This window comes from Triplophysa rosa, linkage group LG2 (assembly GCF_024868665.1).
Source record: "Triplophysa rosa linkage group LG2, Trosa_1v2, whole genome shotgun sequence".
Taxonomy (NCBI): Eukaryota; Metazoa; Chordata; class Actinopteri; order Cypriniformes; family Nemacheilidae; genus Triplophysa; species Triplophysa rosa.
In genome coordinates this window covers 34,878,436-34,901,865 of record NC_079891.1, presented here as the reverse complement: position 1 = coordinate 34,901,865, position 23,430 = coordinate 34,878,436, and the positions used below count along the sequence as shown (strand labels likewise).

General features: G+C 39.3%; 2 protein-coding genes across 4 annotated transcripts in view; both read right to left on the bottom strand.

Annotated features, from left to right (window-relative positions):
* Window positions 1–8,782, bottom strand: part of mcc (MCC regulator of WNT signaling pathway) — a 61,290-nt gene extending 52,508 nt beyond the window's left edge. For 2 of the 3 annotated variants that reach the window (XM_057319715.1, XM_057319720.1), the window contains exons 1-3: window positions 7,614–8,782; window positions 5,940–6,184; window positions 5,675–5,853 (exon numbers count right to left, since the gene is read on the bottom strand). In XM_057319715.1, coding sequence (XP_057175698.1) covers window positions 5,675–5,853; window positions 5,940–6,184; window positions 7,614–7,759 — 570 coding nt within the window. In that variant the 5' untranslated portion in view covers window positions 7,760–8,782. Of the gene's footprint in view, window positions 1–5,674; window positions 5,854–5,939; window positions 6,185–7,250 lie in introns of all 3 variants that reach the window. The other variant, XM_057319728.1, reaches the window with a different exon arrangement.
* A 118-nt stretch (window positions 8,783–8,900) lies between these two features.
* On the bottom strand, window positions 8,901–20,326 carry rcl1 (RNA terminal phosphate cyclase-like 1). The gene is made up of 9 exons (XM_057319951.1): window positions 20,181–20,326; window positions 19,618–19,689; window positions 19,344–19,519; window positions 19,040–19,114; window positions 18,535–18,659; window positions 18,285–18,410; window positions 17,888–18,044; window positions 9,991–10,094; window positions 8,901–9,261 (listed from the first exon to the last, which is right to left on the bottom strand). The coding sequence occupies exons 1-9, from the start codon at window positions 20,293–20,295 to the stop codon at window positions 9,108–9,110; spliced, it is 1,104 nt and encodes a 367-aa protein (XP_057175934.1). The 5' UTR covers window positions 20,296–20,326; the 3' UTR covers window positions 8,901–9,107.
* Between the last annotated feature and the right edge of the window lie 3,104 nt (window positions 20,327–23,430).

The window sequence follows — 23,430 nt, the reverse complement described above, 5'->3', positions numbered from 1 at the left end:
TCATTTGAGTTTGGAACAAGCTAGCCTGAATTTTCCCATTTTGCTGAACTCAATCTTTTAACATATGCTGAATTAAATTCACCTCGCATTGTGGCTGTTTGAAAAAAAAACAGCAGGTGTCAGCAAAAAATATGACTGTGTTGACCATAAAATAAATAAAATACACAGGAAGGAGATGTCACTGAGGCCTTCTGGTAAAGCAATTTTAAACGGTAAACATCCGTTTAAAACATTTAAACATCACACACACACACACAGAGAGAGAGAGAGAGAGAGAGCGTCGGACCCCTTTAACAAGCACAATTGACTGGTACAGAATGCAGCTTCTGTGTAAAAGAAAGTGCTTGACACAGCAGATGTGGAGTGTGATGGGAGAGCGCTGAAGGACAGAGAGCAGAGCTGACGGCACATTAAACTTGCAGGACAACAACATTCATTCAGTATAAAAGAACGAGCACAGAGAGCAGCACAACCCGGCGGACACCATCTGCCACACGAGTCACGATATATACAGTTGGGGACAAAAATATTAGCCCCCTTGGTAAATATGAGCAAAGAATGCTGTGAAAACAAATCTGCATCGTTTCTCCTTTTGAGCTTTTATTTAAAAAAAAATCACAAAAATCCAATGTTTCACTGAAGTAAAACAATTGAAAGTAGGGGGAAATCACATGATGAAATAAATGTTTTTCTCTAATACACACTGGCCACAATTATTAGCCCCCCTTCATTTAATTCCTTTTGCTTCCTTCATTTGCAATCAGATCTGAGTCTTCTCTTATAATGTCCGATGAAGTTTAAGAACACATGACAAGTGATCTTAGACTATTCCTCCATAAAGAATTTCTCCAGATCCTTCAAATGTTGGTGCTGCCTCTTCTTCAGTTCATCCACTCATGTTCTATAGTGTTCAGGTCAGGGAACTGGGATGGCTGTGGCAGGATCTTGATTTTGTGCTTAATGAGTCATTTTTTTGTTGATTTTGATGTTTGTTTTGAACCAATGTGCTAATGGAAGATCTAACCACGACCCATTATAAGATTTCTAGCAGAGCAAGTCAGGTTTAGATTTTTTTATCTGTTGGTATTTAATATAATCCATGATGCCATGTATCTGAACAAGATGTCTAGAACCTCTGGTATAAAAATAGGTCCAGAACAATGAAGTTCCGGCAGTATATTTAAATGTGGACATGGGGCACTTTTTTATCCATATGGCCATAGACCCCAGTCCTGGTTGAAGTTCCAGTATGGCAAATGAATATGGTGGAGTTTATTTTTGCACGAGAGCAGAAGATTTGTTTCTTGAACAGTGTCCCAAACAACTTGTGGTGATGGAGGTGCAGTTTTCCTTTAATTTTGGGGTCAGAAAGCATTTAATAAAAATAAACTCATTTCTGCAATTCTCCATCTGTGATGTTTGGAGAGTCTTTGGCCACTCAAATTCTTCTCCTCACTGTGCATTAAGACAATATAGACACACATCCTCTTTCAGGCAGATTTGCAACATCTCCAGTCGATTAAAACTTCTTGCTCATTGCCCTGATGTTGGAAATTAGAATTTGTATTGTTTTAACTATTTCTTTAAAGCTTCTTTGTATTTTGTGTAGCTCAAAAATCTTTTCCTGCCCATCAGAACTATATTCTTTGGTTTTACCCATTGTGATGAATGATTAAGGGGGGTTGGGCTTTGTGTTACTTATTTACTTCATTCTCCTGTGCAAAGCCCCAAACAGACAATTAATCGCCATAATCGGAAAAGCCCCAAAACTGACAATTACTCGTCATAATTGCAATGATTTATTAGACAATAATCGTATAAATTTCATGACTGTGACATCCCTATCGTCAGATATTATAATCGATTATCAACTGGCTCACGGTGAATCATTACATCCCTACAAGTCACTTATCTCAACTAACATCAGTCAACAAATAATATAAAGAATTTAGATTTCAACATTTCCAATATCTTAGGGTAAGCAAGTATAAAGTGCCCAAATATGAACTGCTTTTAAACAAGTGTCAAACAGCATGGTCTGTCACTATTGACCTCCGGGATGAACTTACGCAGCCGTGTGTCCATCAGAGAAGCTCTCAGTCTTAACTAACCCTATAATGACATGAAGCTAATGGTGTGGAAAGCCTCATGGAGCGACTCGATGGCTGATTGGATTGGTTGATCTTGTTGCACTGAGGACATTGTGCAGGTCTTACCATGGCTGTGTCCGAAATAGCCCCCTATAGCCTAATATAGTGCAGTATTTGAGGGGACATCCATTTTTAGTGGCGTCCGAATTCATAGTGGACATCATTAAGCGCACTCATTCAATCCCATGATGCATCATAATAACGAGTGTACAACCGATGTACACTCACGGCTAGCTGCTAGCCATCTATCGTGATGCTCGGGCTGAATGAATTCCCGCGTCTCGGCAGAAGATGGCGCCCGCAGCATCCAGTGCACCGAGTGTCCGAATTTACTCACTCGTTTTCACCCGCTCCTTAAAGCGGACTATATTAGTGAACTAATGCAGGGAATAGTGAATGAGGGTATATTGGGAGATTTCGGACACAGCCCATGTGTGGCCTTTGTAAACACCAGCGCTCTCTGAACACCACTGTTTGAAAACATTCTTCTGTGCCGAGGTCAAACTTTAGGACAAAAGGTCAGCCGTGTTTTGCTTAAAGCCTCTACTAGACAAACACGCAAGTGGGGTCCAAAATCTAAGAGAAGGGCTGTCACGATAAACCGAGGATAAATATCACGTGATTTATGCACAACTTGTGAGTGAAGTACGGGAAAATGCTGCTGCATCCGAAAGCCAGAGGGCGCTCTCGTGCGGAAACTCCAAACACGCACTGCAGAAGAAGACCATGACACCTTCTAGAATCTAGGAAATGCCTATGGACATCTTTTTATCACTGTTACTCAAGCCTCATCAGGTATTTTTATGATAATAAAGTATATTTATAATGATCATGTTTGACGGGTGTTGCTTTTTCAAATGCACATTATAAGCGACTCGCACTGCTTTTAGATCGAGCAGCATTTCCTACTGATCCCAGAGACGTGCTTCACGGACAAACTACGCATAAAAAAAATATCGACACATTGCATATCGCAGCCAGCTCGATTAAAATAGGATTTAGTGGTATCGCGATAAATTATCGTGTAGCCCTATCTAAGAGCGCTTTGAAAAACTTGAATTTTGTTTTGCATTTAAAGCAAACACAAAACTACCCAAATGAGTATTGAATACTGTTGTATACTTTGATATTTACTAGGTGTAAACCGTCATAAACTTTCTAAATACTATAGTGTTACTGAACCTTACCATAGTAAACACTGAAGTATTGTTACTACGGCTCATCAGATCAATAGAGTTACGACAGAATACTGTAGTACAGTAACAAAGTGTAGGATTAACCAAGAGTACTCTACATCTGAAGTAAATATCAAGGTACACTCTACAGTATTTCACTATAGTAAAACAATACAGTATACAACAGTATTTTTGTGTAGTATTTGTAATTCTGCACTAACAATCAACTACTCGGATGATGCTGGAAAACACTGAAAATATCACTCGTCTTCAAAAATGTGCAATAAATAAGAAAAATGCGAAGCATTCAATAATTTCATCACTATCAAACGTTCTTGGAAACAAAAAAAAGAATCTCTGTTAAGACACTCCTAGACATTTCCTGGAAGATTATTAAAGACTGGACTGAAAGAACTGAGCAATCTGAAAATGGTTTGCAATGAGCTGCACTCAGCGTGACTTTGACAAATGGTGGACATGCATTAGTGTGATGAGCGCATTAGAGATTAGAGCCGCGCACGGAACATAACACCCGTAATAAAACCTGCTGTCTCGCTCTTAGTCAAATCTGTGAGAAACTGTTTGACTAGCTTTCTGTCCAAAAATCTGATCCAGGCTATAACTGTGATATACTGAATAAGCCGTAAGGCACCCAAATAAACTTCTTCTAGCAGCTGTTTAGTTCTGCTGTAAAACACAACGTGCTCTTTTACATCCACATTCCTGAAGAAATTAATTAGCCTGAAAAAGAGACGGACATAAAACGGGAAACACACTTTCCCACAAACCCTCTTTAACTAGTCAATAAAAGCCTGATACAACCCGACTAATGAAGAGAACTGTGACCTTCAGCAAAAAAACCCTAATGCACTTTAGTCTCAATAAAGCTCACCACTTCTTCTCTTGAACTCAATCTAAAGTATTTGCAGCTTTTAAAAAACATGCAGTACGGTTCACATACACGTGTGTTTGTGCTAGAGTTGAACAATAATTAGCAAGAAAACCATCATAGACCCACACAGGCACAACACACTGGTTAAACATCTTCCTAAAGCAAAGATGAAGAAACAGAGCTGCAGAAAGAAGATAAAACGAGACGTACAGCATGCTCACAATGCACATGCTCTCCAACGCTTTCACTGCTGTAACCGGATCAGCTCTATAACATCAGAGCTGTTAAAACCATCATCACACACACAAACAGCACTATAAACACACACACTCCACTAATAGTTCCCATATGTCAGTGAGAGCAGCCCGAATATGCTGATAAAACAGAACAATCACAGAATGACACACCCCAAACGCACACACACAGTCACACACTCACACCAGCATGCACACACACACACACACACACACACACACACACACACACGCTCGCACACACATGCTCAAACACACACACGCATGCATGATGGGGGAATCTCACAAAACCTCTTGTCTCAAGAACACGTCTGGCTCATATTAACCGAAAATCCAAAGGCAGAACATTTGTAATATAAAATAATATCATTTATAATTCAACCTTTCAAGAACTCATAGAAAACCTTTTTAAAACCCTTAAAGAAATATTCCAGGTTCGAGACAAATGACCGAATCATGTTAGTGTATAATGTTGATGACTTTAAAAACATCATTTCTAAAACTCAATAAAAACCAATGTTACGGTGAGGCACCTTTAATAGTTCTAATCCTAAAAGGAATAATACAAGTGAAGTGTCTAGAGACACGACCGATCATGTGTGAGAAATAAGAATAGATTCTCAGTCCACTTTCACTATAAATCAGATGACTGAAAAACAACCCACACCAGCTCATATCGCTTCATTTTGACTTCATCAAAAGAACGTGATATATTTTTCTTGAACTGATAGTATGCTGTGACAAGACAAAAAGGATTTCCTATCATCGCAACATGAATCAAAAAGACGTGTTCATCAGAAATCCGAACCGACTTCATGAAAAACAGAAAACAAAGAAGCAAAGCCATAGAAATAAGATCTCCTGAGGAACACTCTCGTCCGCAACAATAACAAACTCTCAGCAGACAGACGATGAGCGTCATCTACAGACCAGAACAACACAATACACCACCACAGAGTTCCTCTACAAAACAAACATTCAGCAAAGAATCCTCTTATCAACATCTTGTTTTCAACTGTATGGGGTTCTTGACTTGATTTATGCGTAGATTAAAAACATCCCTGATCTTTCATTGGAGGATCTTCAGATCAGTGTATTTATTTCTAGATAGTTCCAAGAAATACAGTTACTTCGAAGTAGGGCTTTTATAAACCAATCAGATTTTCCATGCCCAGCTTCTGATGATATATCCGTCAGACTCACCGTATTGGCCAGGTCCAGGTAACTGGCGCTCAGAGAGCCGCTGCGGTCGGTCATGAGCTGGTGAAAGCCCGCTGAAGGCTCACCGGGTTGTTCTAGAAGCTTCTGGAGGAGAGGCGAGCTCAGGTCTGGAGTCAGTAAATCTCTCGCTCCAGAATCATATTCCCAACTCTCTCGAGCTCCTGAAGCAAAGCACACACATTCAAACACCTGTCATTTCACAGCACTTCAGTGGGTCTTTAACGTTTCCGTTCAGACAACAACACACCTAAACTATTCTCACTGCTGGTTGGCCCTGAAGCGATGGGTTCCTGGTGTTTTCTCCTCTCCGAGTCACCGGACAGAAGAGATAGCTGTCCTTCTTCCTTACGGATCTCGCTGACCAACTGCATGCGACAGCGTGTAAAGTCCTGGAAGGAAATCATCCCCCGTTTATCTGCTCCAAGCTGACCCATGATCTCAGCGACAGACTCCTCCATGTTCAACTGCCGGCAGACCATCAACAAATCATTTCTAAAAGAGAGAGAGAACCCATCGATTTCATTACAAACTGCGTAAAAGCTAAAAAGGCTAATAAACACTGTTGCTATAATGCAGGTCCATGTGTCCTTAACGATGACTCTGATCTATGAATAGCTTTGTAATTTATAAGAAGAGCTGTTTGCTGTATTAATACAAAAAATGTCTGAAATCTGAAAAATTGGCATAACATCCTGAAAACTGCGAACAAAAATAAACCGGTGACTGCATAAAGCAAATATATTAGATTCTTGTTTCTTTGCATGGCTCTTGTTTGTCTGTTGCTTCCCAAATGTTAATTAAAAAAAGGTAAGGATTAAAAATCACAAATAGCAAAAACAAAGAGCAAATAGACAAAATGTATTCATGTAATTTCATTAAAAATATCAGTAACATTTTCCAATAAGGTGCTATTTGTTAACAGTAATAAATGCATTAGCTAACATTGAACAATTTCGTTTTTCAGTATATATTAATGTTTGTTCATGTCAAAACAGTTATTCATGTTAATACATGGTGCATTAACTAATGTTAACAGTGACAACGTTTGATTTTGATAATGTATTCGTAAATGCTGAAATTAACATAAACTAACACACTAAACTAATTAATGCTGTATTAGTATTGTTCATTGTTAGTTTATGTTAGCTAATGCATTTACTAATTGTTAAAAATATCACTTCAAACACCTCAACATCTGCCAAAATTGATGTTTTTATGTTTAAAATACATCCCAGAATACTGGTGCCAGAAATCCAAATACTGTATGAGTAAATGAGTAATAATAATAGTGAATCGAGCTTCTCTGTCACAACAAGAGCGACACTTCTGAACCACTTCTAAATACCTCAACATGTAAAAAAATCAATAAAGGTATATTTTTTTCCGCAGAAAAAGTTATGTGTGTCAAGTTAAAGTCGTTGTTAATAATCAGTTCTCGCAAGACGCTAAAGTTGACACGTCGATGTTAAACATGTTTAGAGCTTTTAAAAGGACACGGTGGGTCTCCGGGACCCCCAAATCGAACATGAGGGTTCAGAGCACAAAACACGAGCGTTACCCGTCAAAACACCCGCGAGACAGAGAAAAAGAAACAACGTATGAAAGTGTTTGAGCATTTCAGAAACGTGTGTCAAGAAGCTGAAGAGTTTGGCGGAGGAGTTCACGGCTGCAACATTTCCCGTCACTTCCGAGGCTGCGGCGAACAAACGAACGAGCGCAAGCTGCGCCACGCAAACAATCTCCACAAACACGTTCGCGTGTTACTTTGCGTCCCTGTCGTGAGTTAAAATGTTACATTGTTGCATCGAGACCGTTCGCTCAAATTGCAACATTGTATCGAGCGCTCGTGACGTCACTCCGCTTGTAAAAGTTCTACTCGGCGCGTGAACTTTATTCAGCCTGTGCGTGCGTGTTTTCTGACCGGTTAATGAATCCGTCCCCGTCACCGTCGCACGTCTGGAAAAGCCGCCGCACGCGCTCCTCCTCCGCGGTGCTGGACGAGTCGCTGCTGCCGCTGCTCACGCTCGCCTCCGCCGCCATCATGAACGCCGCGCGCGCGCGCACCATGCTTCACAAGCCGCGTGGGGCGTTTCTCTGGGCGGGTCGGGTTTACGTTTGCCATGCAAAAGTTGTAATGTAAAGGTGTTCGTACTGTGACGTACACAAATGCTGCTTGTGAAGACATCAGGAGGGCAGTGAGGAGTTCGGTTCCAAGCACAGAATTCTTGAGACTGTGATGTTTTCTGAAGGAGGAACAGGACCGAGCTCCTCTGCCCTGTCGCTTAAGCCAGACTGAGTTAAAGAACCCACTGAACTCGATCTGTTTAGGTCCATTTAATCCTTCACAGAACCTTTGAGCTTGAAGAAGTGTAAGCAAGCATGCGTGAAATGACAAGCCACCAAAAACACTGAAGACAATGGTAGGAAGCTTTTAAAAGCAGAAAGTCCTCTCGAACAATCCGTAACACAACATCAGCAAAACGTTTTATAAGCCTTGAAATGAGAGGAAGTACAAGACAAGGAGGCTGATTGGTTTAAAAAGGAAACTGCAGCAGCAAATTAATAATAGATGTTTGGAGTATGAAATCATATTTCCCTGAATTTTCCCTTATATCAAAATGTCTACTACAATAATTAAATATTCATGTTTTTTTTACGTTGCTTGTAATAAATTAAAGTACAAAGCAGCTAAATGAATGTCAAAATGTTTTGATCCACATTATGTAGTTTAAGAACATTCAACTGAAGAACCAATGGCTCAAGTTAACCATGCAAACTTTGTGTGTATACTCAAACATATGTCGCATTTAAAGTGAATCAAAACAAGAATAGCTCAAAGGTAACTTTAAAAATCTCATTTTAATTATTATTATTTTTATGTTTTGTGTTGCTATTCATGGTTTTCTTTCTTTCTTGTATTTGTTTTTTTGTGGTTATAAGAAAATTATTCCTCCTCCTGTAATTATTCTGTGATCTCTTAAGGTTGAATAAAAACTTATTTGACAAACAAAAATCTCATTTTGCCCAAAACTACTGTTCAATGTGTATACTGTATATTTTGACAACAATATGCATCATGTCACTGTACTTTGGCACTTTTATCTTGCACCGCTTCAATCAACTGAAAAGGAATTCTGGACATTTAAGGATCTAAATAATCTTCAGTTAAAAGAAAGGCTTAACGATATAACAAAAACCTCAAGATTAGTCAAGGCTGTCACGCTTTTTTTATTCTTCACATTTCAATTTGAAAATCAATTGAGGAACAACAGGCAAAACTCCACTGAAGCCATTTTCATTCATGTACACATCTGGAAACGACTCTTCAGTCAAATACTAAAATCATAGAAAAGTGTAACAAATAAGCATTCTCTCTGTGAGTTTGTTCAGTATAAGAAGATGATGTTTGGAGTTTTTATTTGAGGGGTTTGCTGATGTTACTGTATCCTACTCCAACACACGTCATCAGAACTTTCTCTCCTCCCGTTCGTTCCTCATCTCCGGGTTTCTGCGGCTCTATTTTAAACATGATCTGAAAGAAGTCTCGGATGTGTCTGAGAAACTCGATTCTACAAAGTGGAAAACAGACATAATTACAATGCGTTTTCAATCCTTTTTACATTCATCCAAATAGTTGGAATACCACAGTATTACTGGGTTATAAAACAATAATAATTGTAAATGTTGGCTTGTAAAAATAAATCAAGATACTTGCTAGTTGGTTGGTTACCTTTTTGGAAACTGGAACATGATTCAAGGTTTAAATAGAATTGAAAATACTTTAACCTTCCATTGAAATCATTGTACAAACCGTTTACTTAAGAAAATCCGCTAGTCAGTAAAAAATGAACTATTGGAAGTTTATAGATGCATAAAGTTATTTCTCTCTATTCAGAACTGTGGTCACACCTGAAATACCCCACCGATGCATATGATGACGTTCTGAACATGTTTACACCATGTACATAACTAAACAGACTATTCTTTATAAAACACAAAGAAATGGTTAATAAAGCACATCAAATTCCTTAAAAACCAGTGAAATTAGATTACATGAAGGATTTAAGTCCGGCACAGATGAAAGCGGTGTTGGCACGGCCAATCTTCAGTTATCATAGTACTGTACTTGACTGGCATACAGCACCGGTACCATGACAACTGAAAATGGACAATTCATGATGACCGCTGCAGATACCGCATGTTTCTCTGACGTCAACCGCAAGACGCTAGAACAGCATTCATATAATGATGAACAGGGTTACAATGGTCAAACCTTCAGATGAACGCTCAACACTCACGTGTAGGGCGAGAGGGGTCCTAGAAGAACTTTGGAAACATCTTGTTGTCCTAACGTCATGTATAACAGAGCCAAACTCTGATTGGTTGAATCCACACAGCCACCCTAGCAGAGAAAGAGAGAGATGAGAATCAGAGTAAGGGGCGATTCACATGTCGTGTCTAAAACTGCACAGAAAATGTGAGCCGTGCCACTTTCTCTAGTCAAATGACCCTCGGTGTGCACGGCACTCTGTAAAGTTGATCTATTTCCATCTCGATGCGGCGCCAACACGCCTAGAGAAATGTGTGCGTGTCTAAATTTAAAATAATGAACTTTCGCGCGCACAAGACGCCAAATGCGAATCGCCCCTTGGGCCAGTGTGTGTGATCCTGCTGGCACGTTATGCTTTAAATAATTAAACTGGGAATGTTGAATGTTCAGAAAATGTTCGTCTCAGCGTGACTAGGACTATTACTCCAGGACGTCCGATAAGACTGAAATGAAATCAGTAAATTACGCAGAACAGCTACGGTCCTCTTGTGGATTAAATCTTCTGTTGGCCGACAGCATCTCAAACTATTTTTGTTAAACAAACATTCAATATTGGACAATTATACAAAAAATATCCAATTTAATCAGTGTATTTCAAGCTATTTTATTTTAAGCTGGCTAATATACCACGACAGAACCATGATACAGTAATGATATCAGATGGAAAACCATGATTTTTTAAAAACGAATATCATATTCAAGAGGGTCTAAATGATAAATAAAAACATTTGCATTAAAACAAGCAGAATGAAATACAAAGAATCTATCAATCCTCACCAACGAATGCCAAATCTGTCAACTAACATCCAAGCGTGAAGATTCGCTTTCTGATCGATGTCGTGCTGTGGGCATTTAAACATCCTTCACCTGCTTTAATACAGGAGTGAGACACGGGCCGTGTCTCGTGATGAAGGTGGAACGCACTGAAACTTTCACAGAACGCCCAACGACGGCTGGAAAAGTCCCAAACATTTCCTTCGCCAGCGTAAACAAGAACGTCAGAGAAACGTCTCCTGAGATTTCAAGCCCTGACACTCCTGTTACACAAAACCTCTCCTGTCACGGTCACATTCACCATCCGCTGCTGTGTAAATTGTTCAATTAAATTATCTGACCGCACACTGAACGTCTTTGTCAAACTTGCATAAGCAGCAGGCCGTGAGATCATCAGAATGTAACTGTGTGTTTAGTTTTATTCATCCAATGTCTAAAGAATTCAGATCACATCCCACCCTTTCAAAAAATAAAGATATATATTTTGCATTTTGCACTGAATACAGCAAATAGCATTCATTGAAAAAATATATGACCATGACAAAATCAAACATTTTTTATATTACAGTATTTTAATAAGAAATATTTGACCTGTATCAGACTTCATTTTCTGTTTGCAAAATATGATGTTTTATTTGTGTTGTTTTTGGGCTGAAGGGGTCTGTTTACAGGTGGATGGTTGTGGGGTCGATCGCCTACAGCCTCTGACATCATCAAGGACACAACGCGAGTCAAAACAAACCAAATGCAAACAACCGCACGCGTCAGTCATACATCAACCATCTAACCATCAGCCAATGAAACGAAACAAAACATCTATCCACCAGCCAGTAAAAACAAAACAACATTTAATGATGAAGCGGTTTATCATTCCTCAAGTTGTATATGTATTTGAATTTGAATAAAGAACACATAACTTTACAGTTTTCAAACAGGTTTTAATATACTAGTCAAACAAACCATATGTTGTAAATGACATGACCTATTTATTTTCATCTTGTCATAACGTTATTATAACATGACTTTAGCTGGCACCCATAAAAAAGGACTGGAATTGGATTTATTTTGCAATTCCCACTATTATTAACATAACAGAACAACTTAGAAATGACAAATCAGATTCACTTAGTCTGTTAAAATTATTGAGGTGTTTTTGTAAATATTAAAGAACTGCATTTAAAGCAAACCAAGACAAAGTGTCAAATAAACATTTTTGAAACATAACCCTAACCCATTACCACAAAGACAAAACATCTACATTTGATGTCGAAAAGAAGAGCAAACAGAAACTCACATGACGTTTTCAGAGTCGCATCAGAACTGTGTGTGTGTTCATCAAGTGTTTACTACACACATCCACCATCAGCTACTGATTAACCTCAAAACACACACACACACACACACACACACACACACACACACACACACACACACACACACACACACACACACACACACACACACACACACACACGTCATTGACGAGACTATGGCGGCCCACCAGTCTACTTTGTTCCGCCAGTTAATACAAGCCAAAAAAAGTCTTATAACAACATAAATATTTATTTGAATTTCGTTGAATTCTGCACCGTTGATTCGTTGTTGTGTCATTGTTCACCGCTAGATGAAACGCTTACCCCTCTCTGTTGCTTCAGCGCAATGTGGGCAGCGCGTCTACACATGGAGCCGTACGAATCATGCGCACCCATGACATTTATAATGATGATCTTCCGCCGTTATATCCTCCAATATCCTTTTTAGTGCCAAAAGCACTCCGTTTAATCCTTTCCACATCGCTCCGATCGTGCTTCAAGCTAGAGCCCTGCACGGGCCTCAAATTTAAGCCACTATCCCAGTCCATGTCTGATAGCCCGAGTCCAACTAAAGCTCGTCGCGTTTTTTGTACCTCCACATTACACAGGCTGTTGCAGCAATTAAAATAGTTTAGTTTTGTTTTTAATGGCAAATTATTCATATTTTGTTTAATTTCGTTATTAAGTTAATTTAGAAGAATGTTTGGAGTGTTTTTTAGTATGTGGCTCAAGTGCAGAACGCATAGCTCGATTGCCAACTGCGCTGGAGCACGAATTTGAATTAATAATGTGAACGACACTGTTTAAACGGTTAAAATAGTTTAAATAAATAAATAGTTAAAAAGTATTAAAATAGTTTAGTTTTTAATGGTAAATTATATTTTGTTTCGTTTGTTTATTAGGTTCGTTTAGAAAAATGTTTGGGTATGTTGTTTGTTGCTCAGGCACAGGCGCAGTTTGATTGCCAACCGCGCCAATTTGAATGATTTGAATGCATGATGGGCATGAGTCTGCTTAATTTCCTCCTTTAGCTTCTTAGAAAAAGAATGATACGGGTGCGCGCCACACGATTACAGTACATGCTGCCCTGCGTCCCCGTGTCCCAAACTTGTCAATATATTTGGTTTGTTGGACATCAAGCAGCGCTGCTCAGACCGATCAGCGTGTACCGCAGGAGAACGCGTCTGTCATTAATTGCTCTCGTGTTACTTTGATATAAACTGATAGGTCTGCGCAACTTGCGCATACAGTTGAAAACATAATAAATCACGAACTTAACATTTCTCTGTTGTGCTGAGAGAGTGTGCGCTTTTCTTACGGGTCAACTCTAAACAGTCGCCGCATCATAATAATGTATGCATGCTCTGGTCCGGATAGTAAAGTGATACGGGGGAGTGGGACAATGGCACTGTGAAAAAGACCCGATGCGCAGCCCGCGTTTTAATATATGGTTATACAGTGCTGTGAAAAAGTATTTGCCCCCTTCCGGATTTTTAGTTTTTTGCATATTTGTCATGCTTAAATGATCCAGATCATCAAACAAATTTTAATACTTAATACAAAATGCAGTTTTTAAATGATGGTTTTATTTATTAAGGGAAAAAACAATGCAAACATGTCTGACCCTATGTGAAAAAGTAATTGCCCCCCTTGGTAAATACTGTGATGAACTGAATAATTGAGTTAAATTTCACTAGCCACACTCAAGCCTAATTACTGCCAGACCTGTTGAATCACGAAATCACTTAAGTAGAACCTGTCTGACAAACTGAAGTAGTCTAAAAGATCTCCAACAGCAACACATCATGCCGCGATCTAAAGAAATTCAAGAACAGATGAGAAACAAAGTAATTGAAATGTATCAGTCTAGAAAGGGTTAAAAACCATTTCTTAGGCTTTGGGACTCCTGCGAACCACAGTGAGAGCCATTATCCACAAATGGAAAAAGTATGGAACAGTGGTAAACCGTCCCAGGAGTGGCTGGTCTACCAAAATTACTCCAAGAGCACAACGACGACTCGTCCAGGAGGTCATAAAAGATCCCAGAACAACATCTAAAGAACTGCAGGCCTCTCTTGCTTCAGTTAAGGTCAGTGTTCATGGTTCTACAATAAGAAAGAGATGTGCAAAAATGGCATCCATGGGAGAGTTCCGAGGCGAAAACCACTGCTGACCACAAAGGCTCGTCTCACATTTACTAAAAAACATCTTGATGATCCCCCAAACTTTTGGGCAAATATTCTGTGGACTGATGAGACAAAGGCTTAACTTTTTGGAAGGTGTGTGTCCCGTTACATCTGGCGTAAAACTAACACAGCATTTCATAAAAAGAACATCATACCAACAGTCAAACGTGGTGGAGGTAGTGTGATGGGACCTGGACGACTGGCCATAATTGATGGAACCATGAATTCTGCGCTCTACCAGAAAATCCTAAAAGAGAATGTCCGGCCATCGGTTTGTGACCTCAAGCTTAAATGCGGGTTATGCAGCAGGACAATGATCCAAAACAAACCAGCAAGTCCACCTCTGAATGGCTAAAAAAAACAAAATAAAGGTTTTGGAGTGGCCTAGTCAAAGTCCGGATTTAAATCCAATTGAAATGCTGTGGCATGACCTTAAAAAGGCCGTTCATGCTCGAAGACCCTCCAATGTGGCTGAATTAAAACAATTCTGCAAAGAGTGGGCCACAATTCCTCCACAGCGATGTGAAAGACTCATTGCGAGCTGTCGCAAACGCTTGATTGCAGTTGTTGCCGCCAAGGGTGGCACAACTAGTTATTATGTTTAGGGGGCAATTACTTTTTCACATAGGGTCAGACATGTTTGGATTGTTTTTTCCCTTAATAAATAAAACCAGCATTTAAAAACTGCTGGTTTGGTTGTCTTTGTGTAATATTAAAATGTATTGGATGATCTGGATCATTTAAGCATGACAAATATGCAAAAAAAAAAAAAATTCAGGAATGGGCAATTACTTTTTCACAGCACTGTAAATGAATTAGGTCAACTGTTAAACACTTTTTTGCTTAATTTTTTGATGGCTCACGCTCTATATGTTTTGACTGTTTGTGAACTCTCATTTTACCACGTGTTGTGCCATATTATCCCCATTTACATATGGAGCCAATGATCAAATTACTACTATAGCTATAGTATTCTTATAGATTGAGTCACTTAATTTTGTCCTTAAAATGCATAAGATTGCAGCATTTACCTTCAAAATGTGCAAAATCTTCTTCCGGGGGAGAATGCACCCGGACCCCCCTAGAGGAAAATACGTTTCACCCCCATGGGCTCACAAAATTCTGTGGGAAACACTGCAAGGACGGATATCACAGGATTGCCTTCTGCTCATGTGTGTTCACGTCTGCTGTCCGTTCAGTAAGACAGTGGATAGTGGGTTTTGCCGATAACTAAGGTGGGCAGTACACCTGCCGATGATGATTAATAGATTTTTTATTGATTCTGAATGAAAACATAACACTAGGTAAAATAGCAATTGATTTGTTTAGGCTACCACAATAAGCAGTATTGCCTGAACCATGAAACTGTAATGTTCCTTTAAATAAAACACCTAAATATGAACTGTATTTATAAGTTTATCGCCATATCCAGCACTCACACACATCATCAACACCTCCGTGCTCACCGGCACTTTTCCATCCACATTCAAACGGGCCCAGGTCACGCCCCTACACGCTACTGCCCAGTTACAGACCTTTCTACTACAGGACTTTGACTGGATCCACACCGGCATACTTTCACCTTCTACCCCCCATCAAGAACCCTGCGTTCAGCAAACCAGCGGCGTCTTGTGTTGCCTTCTCATAAGGGCAGTTAATGGCTTTCCCGCTCATTCTCATTCACAACTCCTTCCTGGTGGAACACTCTTCCTAACTCGGTACGAGCGGTGTTTACACAAAAATACATAATTAAGTCATGTAATGCAATGTTTGATGTTTAGGCCTAAGATATGGGCTATGACAAAAAAACATTTTTTTTGAAAGAGTATTATAATTTTAAGGCTTTATTTTTACCTGACATATGTTCTATGAATGATGGTTGTTGTTTGTATATGCAGACATTTGAAATGTTATTTTTGCAATAGCAATACCGTGAAACTTTTTTTTTTTTGCTAAAGGTTATCATACCGTCAAAATCTCATACCGGCCCATGCCTAGTTACAAAACTTAAGACATAGCCTTGGTGATCATAGTCTTACTATTCTTGAAAATATTGTAAAAGCTGCATCATAAATGAATCCATGATATGTCCATGATATGAATGGCGTCATCTATGTGCAACGAAGTCTGGGATTACTGAAATCATAATGAAACTTGGTCTCTTAGCAATATTTAGAAGTGTGTGCCTATAGTGTGTGCCTGTGTCACATAAGCATTTTCTGGAACTACGTGTGGTGTTGTACTTCTTCTGTGGCGCTTATTTGGAGTTTCTACGCGAGAGCGCCCTCTGGCTTTCAGACGCAGCAGCATTTACCCGCGCTTCACTGAAGAACTGCGCAAAAACAATCGTAGTAAATCGACTAATTGTGTGCGATTAATTAACGATTTATCGTGCAGCCCTACTTAAATGTAAAAAAAAGTTAGGAAAAGCACAAAGTCTTTTGTATTACTGTCAGGGATCCAGACCAAAAAAATCAGGTAATATAGGGGAAAAAACAGGCGCCAAATTGTTTTTTTTAAGAGCCACATAAAATTAACTTCAATTTTTAAATCACATACTCTCGTGTAGGCCTACCGTACCTTTAAGTGGCTTTAACACTTTACAAACAACATATAAAAGTTCTAAAAAATTGTTTAAAAAATGTTAAATATATATTTTTTTAAAATCATTTTCAACTAACTTCTCAACACAAAATAACCAACTGAATTAACTAGTCTTACTAAATGAGCAAAACTCATTCACATCCTGCGTTCTAGTTTTAAATGATCCACTGACCCCTTATCTTCTGTTAAAATGAATCGGTTCAAAGGAGTCATTCATTAGCGAGTCGTTCTGATCACGATGTGCGTTCGTACTGGCGAACTCGCTGTGTACAGTATAACACTAATTTATCGAGCCAACTGCACAGCTTAAAACATTACAGTGATGTACACCACGTTAATTTAGGGAAACTTATCAAGAAATTAAAAGTACTTGGATGAAACGGAAACAATATTCACCTAAACAGCCGGGACCAGCTGCATCCAATTTTAAAATGAGTAAAATCTCGCCAATTTTGTGGCGATCTCCACAAAAATATCACTCGCAAATTAATCTTTTTTGTCGCAAACGCGCCAAAACGGAGCCCTGATTGTATTTTTTTTATTTGATTTAGAATTTGTTTTAAAATTGCAATTTAGTTTTGATATTTGACATAAAACATATTTTTATTTTACAATGAAATGTGCAGCATGTAGAAATAATAAAATGGCTGGTGTTCATTTCTTTTGAAAAATAAAATGTGAAGATCGTATCGTGAATCGTTACATACCTAGCTATAATCTCTCAATCCATGTTTTTTTATATTAAATTAACACACTCTTGTTATGACACTGAGACACTATTTATTTCCCAGCATGCCTCTGCAACACTGGACTGTAAACAGGTCACACGGGCACTTAAAAGACACTCAATCATCTCTGCTCGAGCGTGAAGCCTGAAGTCTTCATAGGAAAACTGAGGATAAAACCGCTCAGAATATCTTAAAGAACGTAACCACCAACATTCTAAGAAACTGATGTGCGGGTGTGTGTTGGCCCGGGTCACGCTCACCCTGTGGATCTCCTCCAGCAGCAGTTTGGCACATTTCTTGCCCAGATCCTCAGGCAGAATCTGATCGCCCTGACCCTGCGGCGTGGACATGACCTCAGCGCTGAAAAACATCCCGTTCACCGTTTCTGCCACCAGAATCAAGCCAAACCCCGGAGACCTATTATGAAACAGAATGAATTAAAGGGACAGTTCACTCAAAAATGAAACGTCTTTGTAGAGTCACTACAACATTATTATAAAACAGTGGCAACGGGATAGAAGACATCAAAGTTATGTTCATTTAAATGATTCAGTTTAAAATCAAAACTCAAATCTGTTGCCGCAAAAGAAACCGAAAACAAACTCTCTACAGGATTGTCGCCATCTAGTGTCAGCGACAGGAAACAGAAGCACTTACTTCCCAGAGTTCACCCCCTTCATGTGGTCCGTGTAGATGTAAATGTCCGGGATAAATTTATTTAAGACGCTCCTGGCAGAGTCCACGATTCTGTTGGCCATCTGAGGAGAAACTCGCACGGACACTCTGACACACCGGGTCAAGAAATCAACCAAAAGTAAACAAATAAATAATAAAACAGTGGCTTCATTTATTAGAGAGTATATAATCAAGAGTAGTCTTCGAATGTTCTCTCTCAGTGGAAGGATACGCTGTTCCTCTGATCCTCTTGATTTTTCCGGGCTCTGTCAGCTGGACGGGTTTCAGGGATTTACGCACCGGACAGGAGAAATGCACCTCACCACCTCCGCCTGGAGCCATGCCCCTCCTCACCACCTGAAAAACACACCGCAAACTTCAGAAACAACCACTGAGATCCAGCAGCTGCAGGTGTAAACCACTTTATAACTCTAACACCGTGTCTACGCCGGACGCGGCGCAACGCCACAAAAGAATCCAATAGAACTCATTATAATTTAACATTTTGTCCTCGCTGGACGTAACACAACACAACAAACCCATAGGAACATGCTGGTTGTCGTGCACGGTGACGACACGTTGTTATGTAAAAAACAGTCGCTCAAATTATTATACTTTGACTTTGATTTGTATGTTTTTTTCTTAATTGCAGTTTTCAGAACGGACGTGTCGAGATGCATTTTAAAACAATGTTTCAAGTGTCTTGATGCTTTATACGAGTGTGATTCTTGTCATACCTTTATTTCTAAACCATCTCCATCAATGCCAAACCTCTTCATCAGAGGAGGAGCGGTCACCTTCAGAAGGTCCACCTGCAGAACATAACATTCATGATATGTTTATTCATAGAAACAAAATAGCACAGCAGATTAAACTTCAATAATAGACTAAACCCACAAATCCAGCATCCATCGCATAACATCAGAACACCAAACTGTTATTGGACGCAAACAAATGTTTACGTAAAGCTATGCCGCAAGTTAAAACGGGTAAATCACACAATAAATGTATTTGTTAATATCTAAACGTCAGTAAACTCACAGAGGGATCCGTAGGGTCATTGGTGACGCCCTTCAGCACAGCTCTGAGGGGGCTCTTCATGAACGGGGCCAACATCAGCAGCGCCTCCAGGTAATATCCCACCGACCGCTGGACGTTACACTCGTGTTCCACAGACCCTCCGTACAGCAGCCCGGGCTGATAGAAGAGCACCGTTCCTACACATCAGAGCGTACAAAACACATCATGACTATCCAGGACAACCAATCAAATCAGTAGAGGTCACGTGACAACAGACCCATTCAATTCAACTGACCTGTTTGATTGATTTCAATTCTGGTGCCGTTGGTCACCTTGTCCAGTAATCTAATGAAGCTGGCTTCAAAATCTAAAAGAGAAAACCAAGAATGGAGAGGTTCTGGATACACACAACATTTGAATGAAACAGAGAAGAAAAAACTACACATTTCACATCATCACAGGTTTTAATGGCAACTATAATGGCGTCTGTGGGTGTCTACTGTCTACCTGTACTGCTGGGATGTTATTTGCCAGGTGGGAACCAAAAAACAGCCTAGATAATTCCCAAAGTACACTACATGAGGAATTTTGTGGTAAAACCATGGCTCGTAATGATATACGCAGTGGAAGCATGAATAAAACCACATCAAATGACATATCAAAGACAACAATTGATCTATTTAACAGTTACTCGCATGCTTGCAGAAACATTACATTGCACGTTAACATGTGTTAATATGATGATAAGAGGTTATAATTTAGTAACGCAACACTAGTTGTTTACATTAGATACTGCGTCACACATTGTTTATCGCGCGTTATAATATCATATACATATAAACTCGCGTGTTTGCGCACCTCGCAGGCCCGGGTTGTCATCTTTTGATCTAATGTTTCTGATTTTCACTCGTTTTCCACTCACTGTGGACAGCACGAGCCTCTGTCTGAAGCAGCTGCAGCCCTCAAACTCCATGATGTGACGAACACACGTGCGGCAGCGCGGCGCTCGATGATGACGCGCTACGGCGAGTTACGAGGGACTAACGACACAACGCTATGACGAATGTAAAATTATACTCAAACTCTTAACCTAGTTTCAAATGGCATCCAAAACAATTGTTTACAGTAAATATTAGCCATCACCTCTGGAATTAAAATAATTATGAAGGACTGTTGTACAGTTCACCAGGATTCGGGCCGAATGAGCTTACAAGTGAGAATTGTTCAGAAAGTTATATTAGACACTTACATATTCTCTTATAATTTTAACTGTAGGAATGAATATGTATATTTTGACAAACAAATATGTTAAAAGAAACATTTCCAGTTCACTCAATTGATTAAATTTCAGGGTTGTGTTTATTCATCAGAATAGCGCTAATAGTGCCATCTTGTGGACATGCATAAAATGACTGTTCATTTATTTATTGCTTCACACACATTAAGATGATTCATCTGAGTTTTGTATTTTGTTGCAGAAGCACTCCAAATTGTACATTGTAATTTGAGCAAGCCATCTGTAAACCAACTGTACCTCTCAAACAGTTCTCACCAGCTGTCTGCAGGGATTCCAAGCCATCTGAATCCATTAGTGCCTCATGAAAAACCTCAATCACAAGTCATCCTTTGAGCCAGATGAACCAGAATATCCCCATGTCGGCCGCAGGTGCCACATGTGCATATTTAGCACACTTCCAAGTCAATGGTTCTGTGTATGTACTATAGAAGTGAATGAATACCGAATGTGCGTGTAAGTGTGTGTGCGTGCGTGTGTGTGTCTTCATGTTTGTATATCCCGGTGGGGACCTAAACCTGAATGCACACCAACACATTGTTCCGCCATTGTTCAGTTACTAACATTCTACAAAATATCTTCTTTTGTGTTCTGCAGAAGAAAGAAAGTCATACAGGTTTGAAATGTCCAGAGGGTGAGTGCATGATAAAGGATATACATTCTTTATAGACTTAATAAAAGTTTATACAAGGAATAGATGTGATTTCTTGTGAGAAATCATTAATTGTAGTAAGACTATGTTTAATTTTTGCAAGGGCCGTACGTTTAAAGACTGCTGCTTACCTTTAAACATTTACAGTTTGATGTTCTGTTAGAAATTTTGTGTGTTGAATCCACAGACTTTCTTAAACACACACACACACACACACACACACACACACACACACACACACGCACGCACGCACGCACGCACGCACGCACGCACGCACGCGCACGCACACACACACACACACACACACACACACACACACACACACACGTCTGGTTTATTATCTCCGTGGGGACAGTCCATAGGCGTAATGTTTTTATACTGTACAAACTGTATATTCTATCCCCTATCACTAACCCTATCCCTAAACCTAAAGATCATAGAACACTTTTTGCATTTTTAGATTTTCCAAAAATATTGTTCTGTACAATGTATAAGCTTTTGTGCCCATGAGGACCTCAATTTTGGTCCCCACAGTGACACGAGTCCCCATGTGTTGGTGTGCATTCAGGTTTAGGTCCCCACCGGGATATACAAACATGAACACGCACGCACACACACTTACACATTCGGTATTCATTCACTTCTATAGTACATACACAGAACCATTGACTTGGAAGTGTGCTAAATATGCACATGTGGCATCTGTGGCCGACAACGGGATATTCTGGTTCATAGGATGACACACAATTTGGTAGAAATGTTGTCACTAGTTCACAGAATGATCATCAAATCATTTTACTTAAACATGCCCCGATGAGAAAATGCATGTTTGTCAACTGTGTCTTACATTGAAAAATCATCCTCAATGACTCAAAAACAACGTTTTCTTTGTGGTTTCTGCTTTCTTCTGCAGACACCCCCCCCCCACACACACAAACACACACACACACTCAGTGAAACTGGTCCTCACAACATTATTTATGAATCTTTGAGTATGTTTAAAAACGGTTTGACACAGTTATGGGAAGTCTCTGCACTCAGCGGCCATATTTACAGTACAACACCTTGCGCTGCTGATAGATCTCTCATGGATCCATCCCATTCAGAACAATGACTCTTCATCAAACACTGTAACATCTCTGACATTTACATTTAGCAGACGCTTTTATCCCAAAGTGTTTATTCAGGAGTAAATTCGAGTGGAGTATAAGGAAAGAAGAGGACAACATTACCCGTCAGGATTATTTGCGTGCAGTGCATGTAGATTTTAGCCTGATAGTGACTCAGCAGCAACGTCTCGCTTCACGCCAGTCACCCTGAATCACAATGAATCACCGTCAGAGGGCTCGGGGAGAAATTACTCAATTCATTTAAAAGAATTCTGTATAGGCTGCTATTTATTTCCAGGTCGAATAACCCTTTGTTTATTCATGCGTATGACCACAATAAAATCATTCTCAATAAAATGTTTTCTTAATGTTTTCTATTAATTGACATTGATAATAATGTGCACAATATCAAGGGCAATAATTAATAATTTTAATAATTAAAATGTTGATTTTTATTTTCATTTGTATAATCTTGTACTACTGTATATGCAGTTACTTTCATTGGTTGAATTAATGACTTAGATGTAAGTATTTGTGATAAAAGACAACATATATTTATTTAATATGGTAAAAATACTTAACAATGCTTGTGGAAATCAATTCTAGGTGAAAAGTATTGCCTCTTAATAAAATATGAACTTGTTTTTCTTAGCAGTATTAAATATCTGCAAACATTGCATTCCTTTTTTATTTTGACCAGTTTGACAAGTTTCAGTTTTCTGCAAATAAATGCAAAAAATCTATATTTTTATTTGAAATTTGGTAAAAATGTTGCCATTAGTTCAAAGAATGAAACGAAAATGATTGACCTAAACATCCTTCATCTATAGCTGCCCTGCGTGAGAAAATGCAAGTGTGTCAATTGTTTTTCCTTGTGGTTTCTGCATTCTTCTGCAGAACTAGGTCCTAACTAGTTGAAAACCATCATTCATCTCACCTACGCAAGTCACATGTGATGTTACTGATATCTGTGTTCTTCAGATGTTCTCGTGGTGATAGAAGCACGATTCATCTCATCTGAGGAAGCGGTGTGTGATTTTACTGATATCTGTC

What these genes read in the sequence shown, in the direction of transcription:
- rcl1 (XM_057319951.1), bottom strand. Translation starts at nt 20,295, where the DNA reads ATGGAGTTTGAGGGCTGCAGCTGCTTCAGACAGAGGCTCGTGCTGTCC. An exon ending in AATTGAAATCAATCAAACAG is followed by an intron (nt 19,520 to 19,617) that starts GTCAGTTGAATT and finishes TCTGATGTGTAG; the next exon opens with GAACGGTGCTCTTCTATCAG. An exon ending in GAGATGGTTTAGAAATAAAG is followed by an intron (nt 18,660 to 19,039) that starts GTATGACAAGAA and finishes TGTGTTTTTCAG; the next exon opens with GTGGTGAGGAGGGGCATGGC.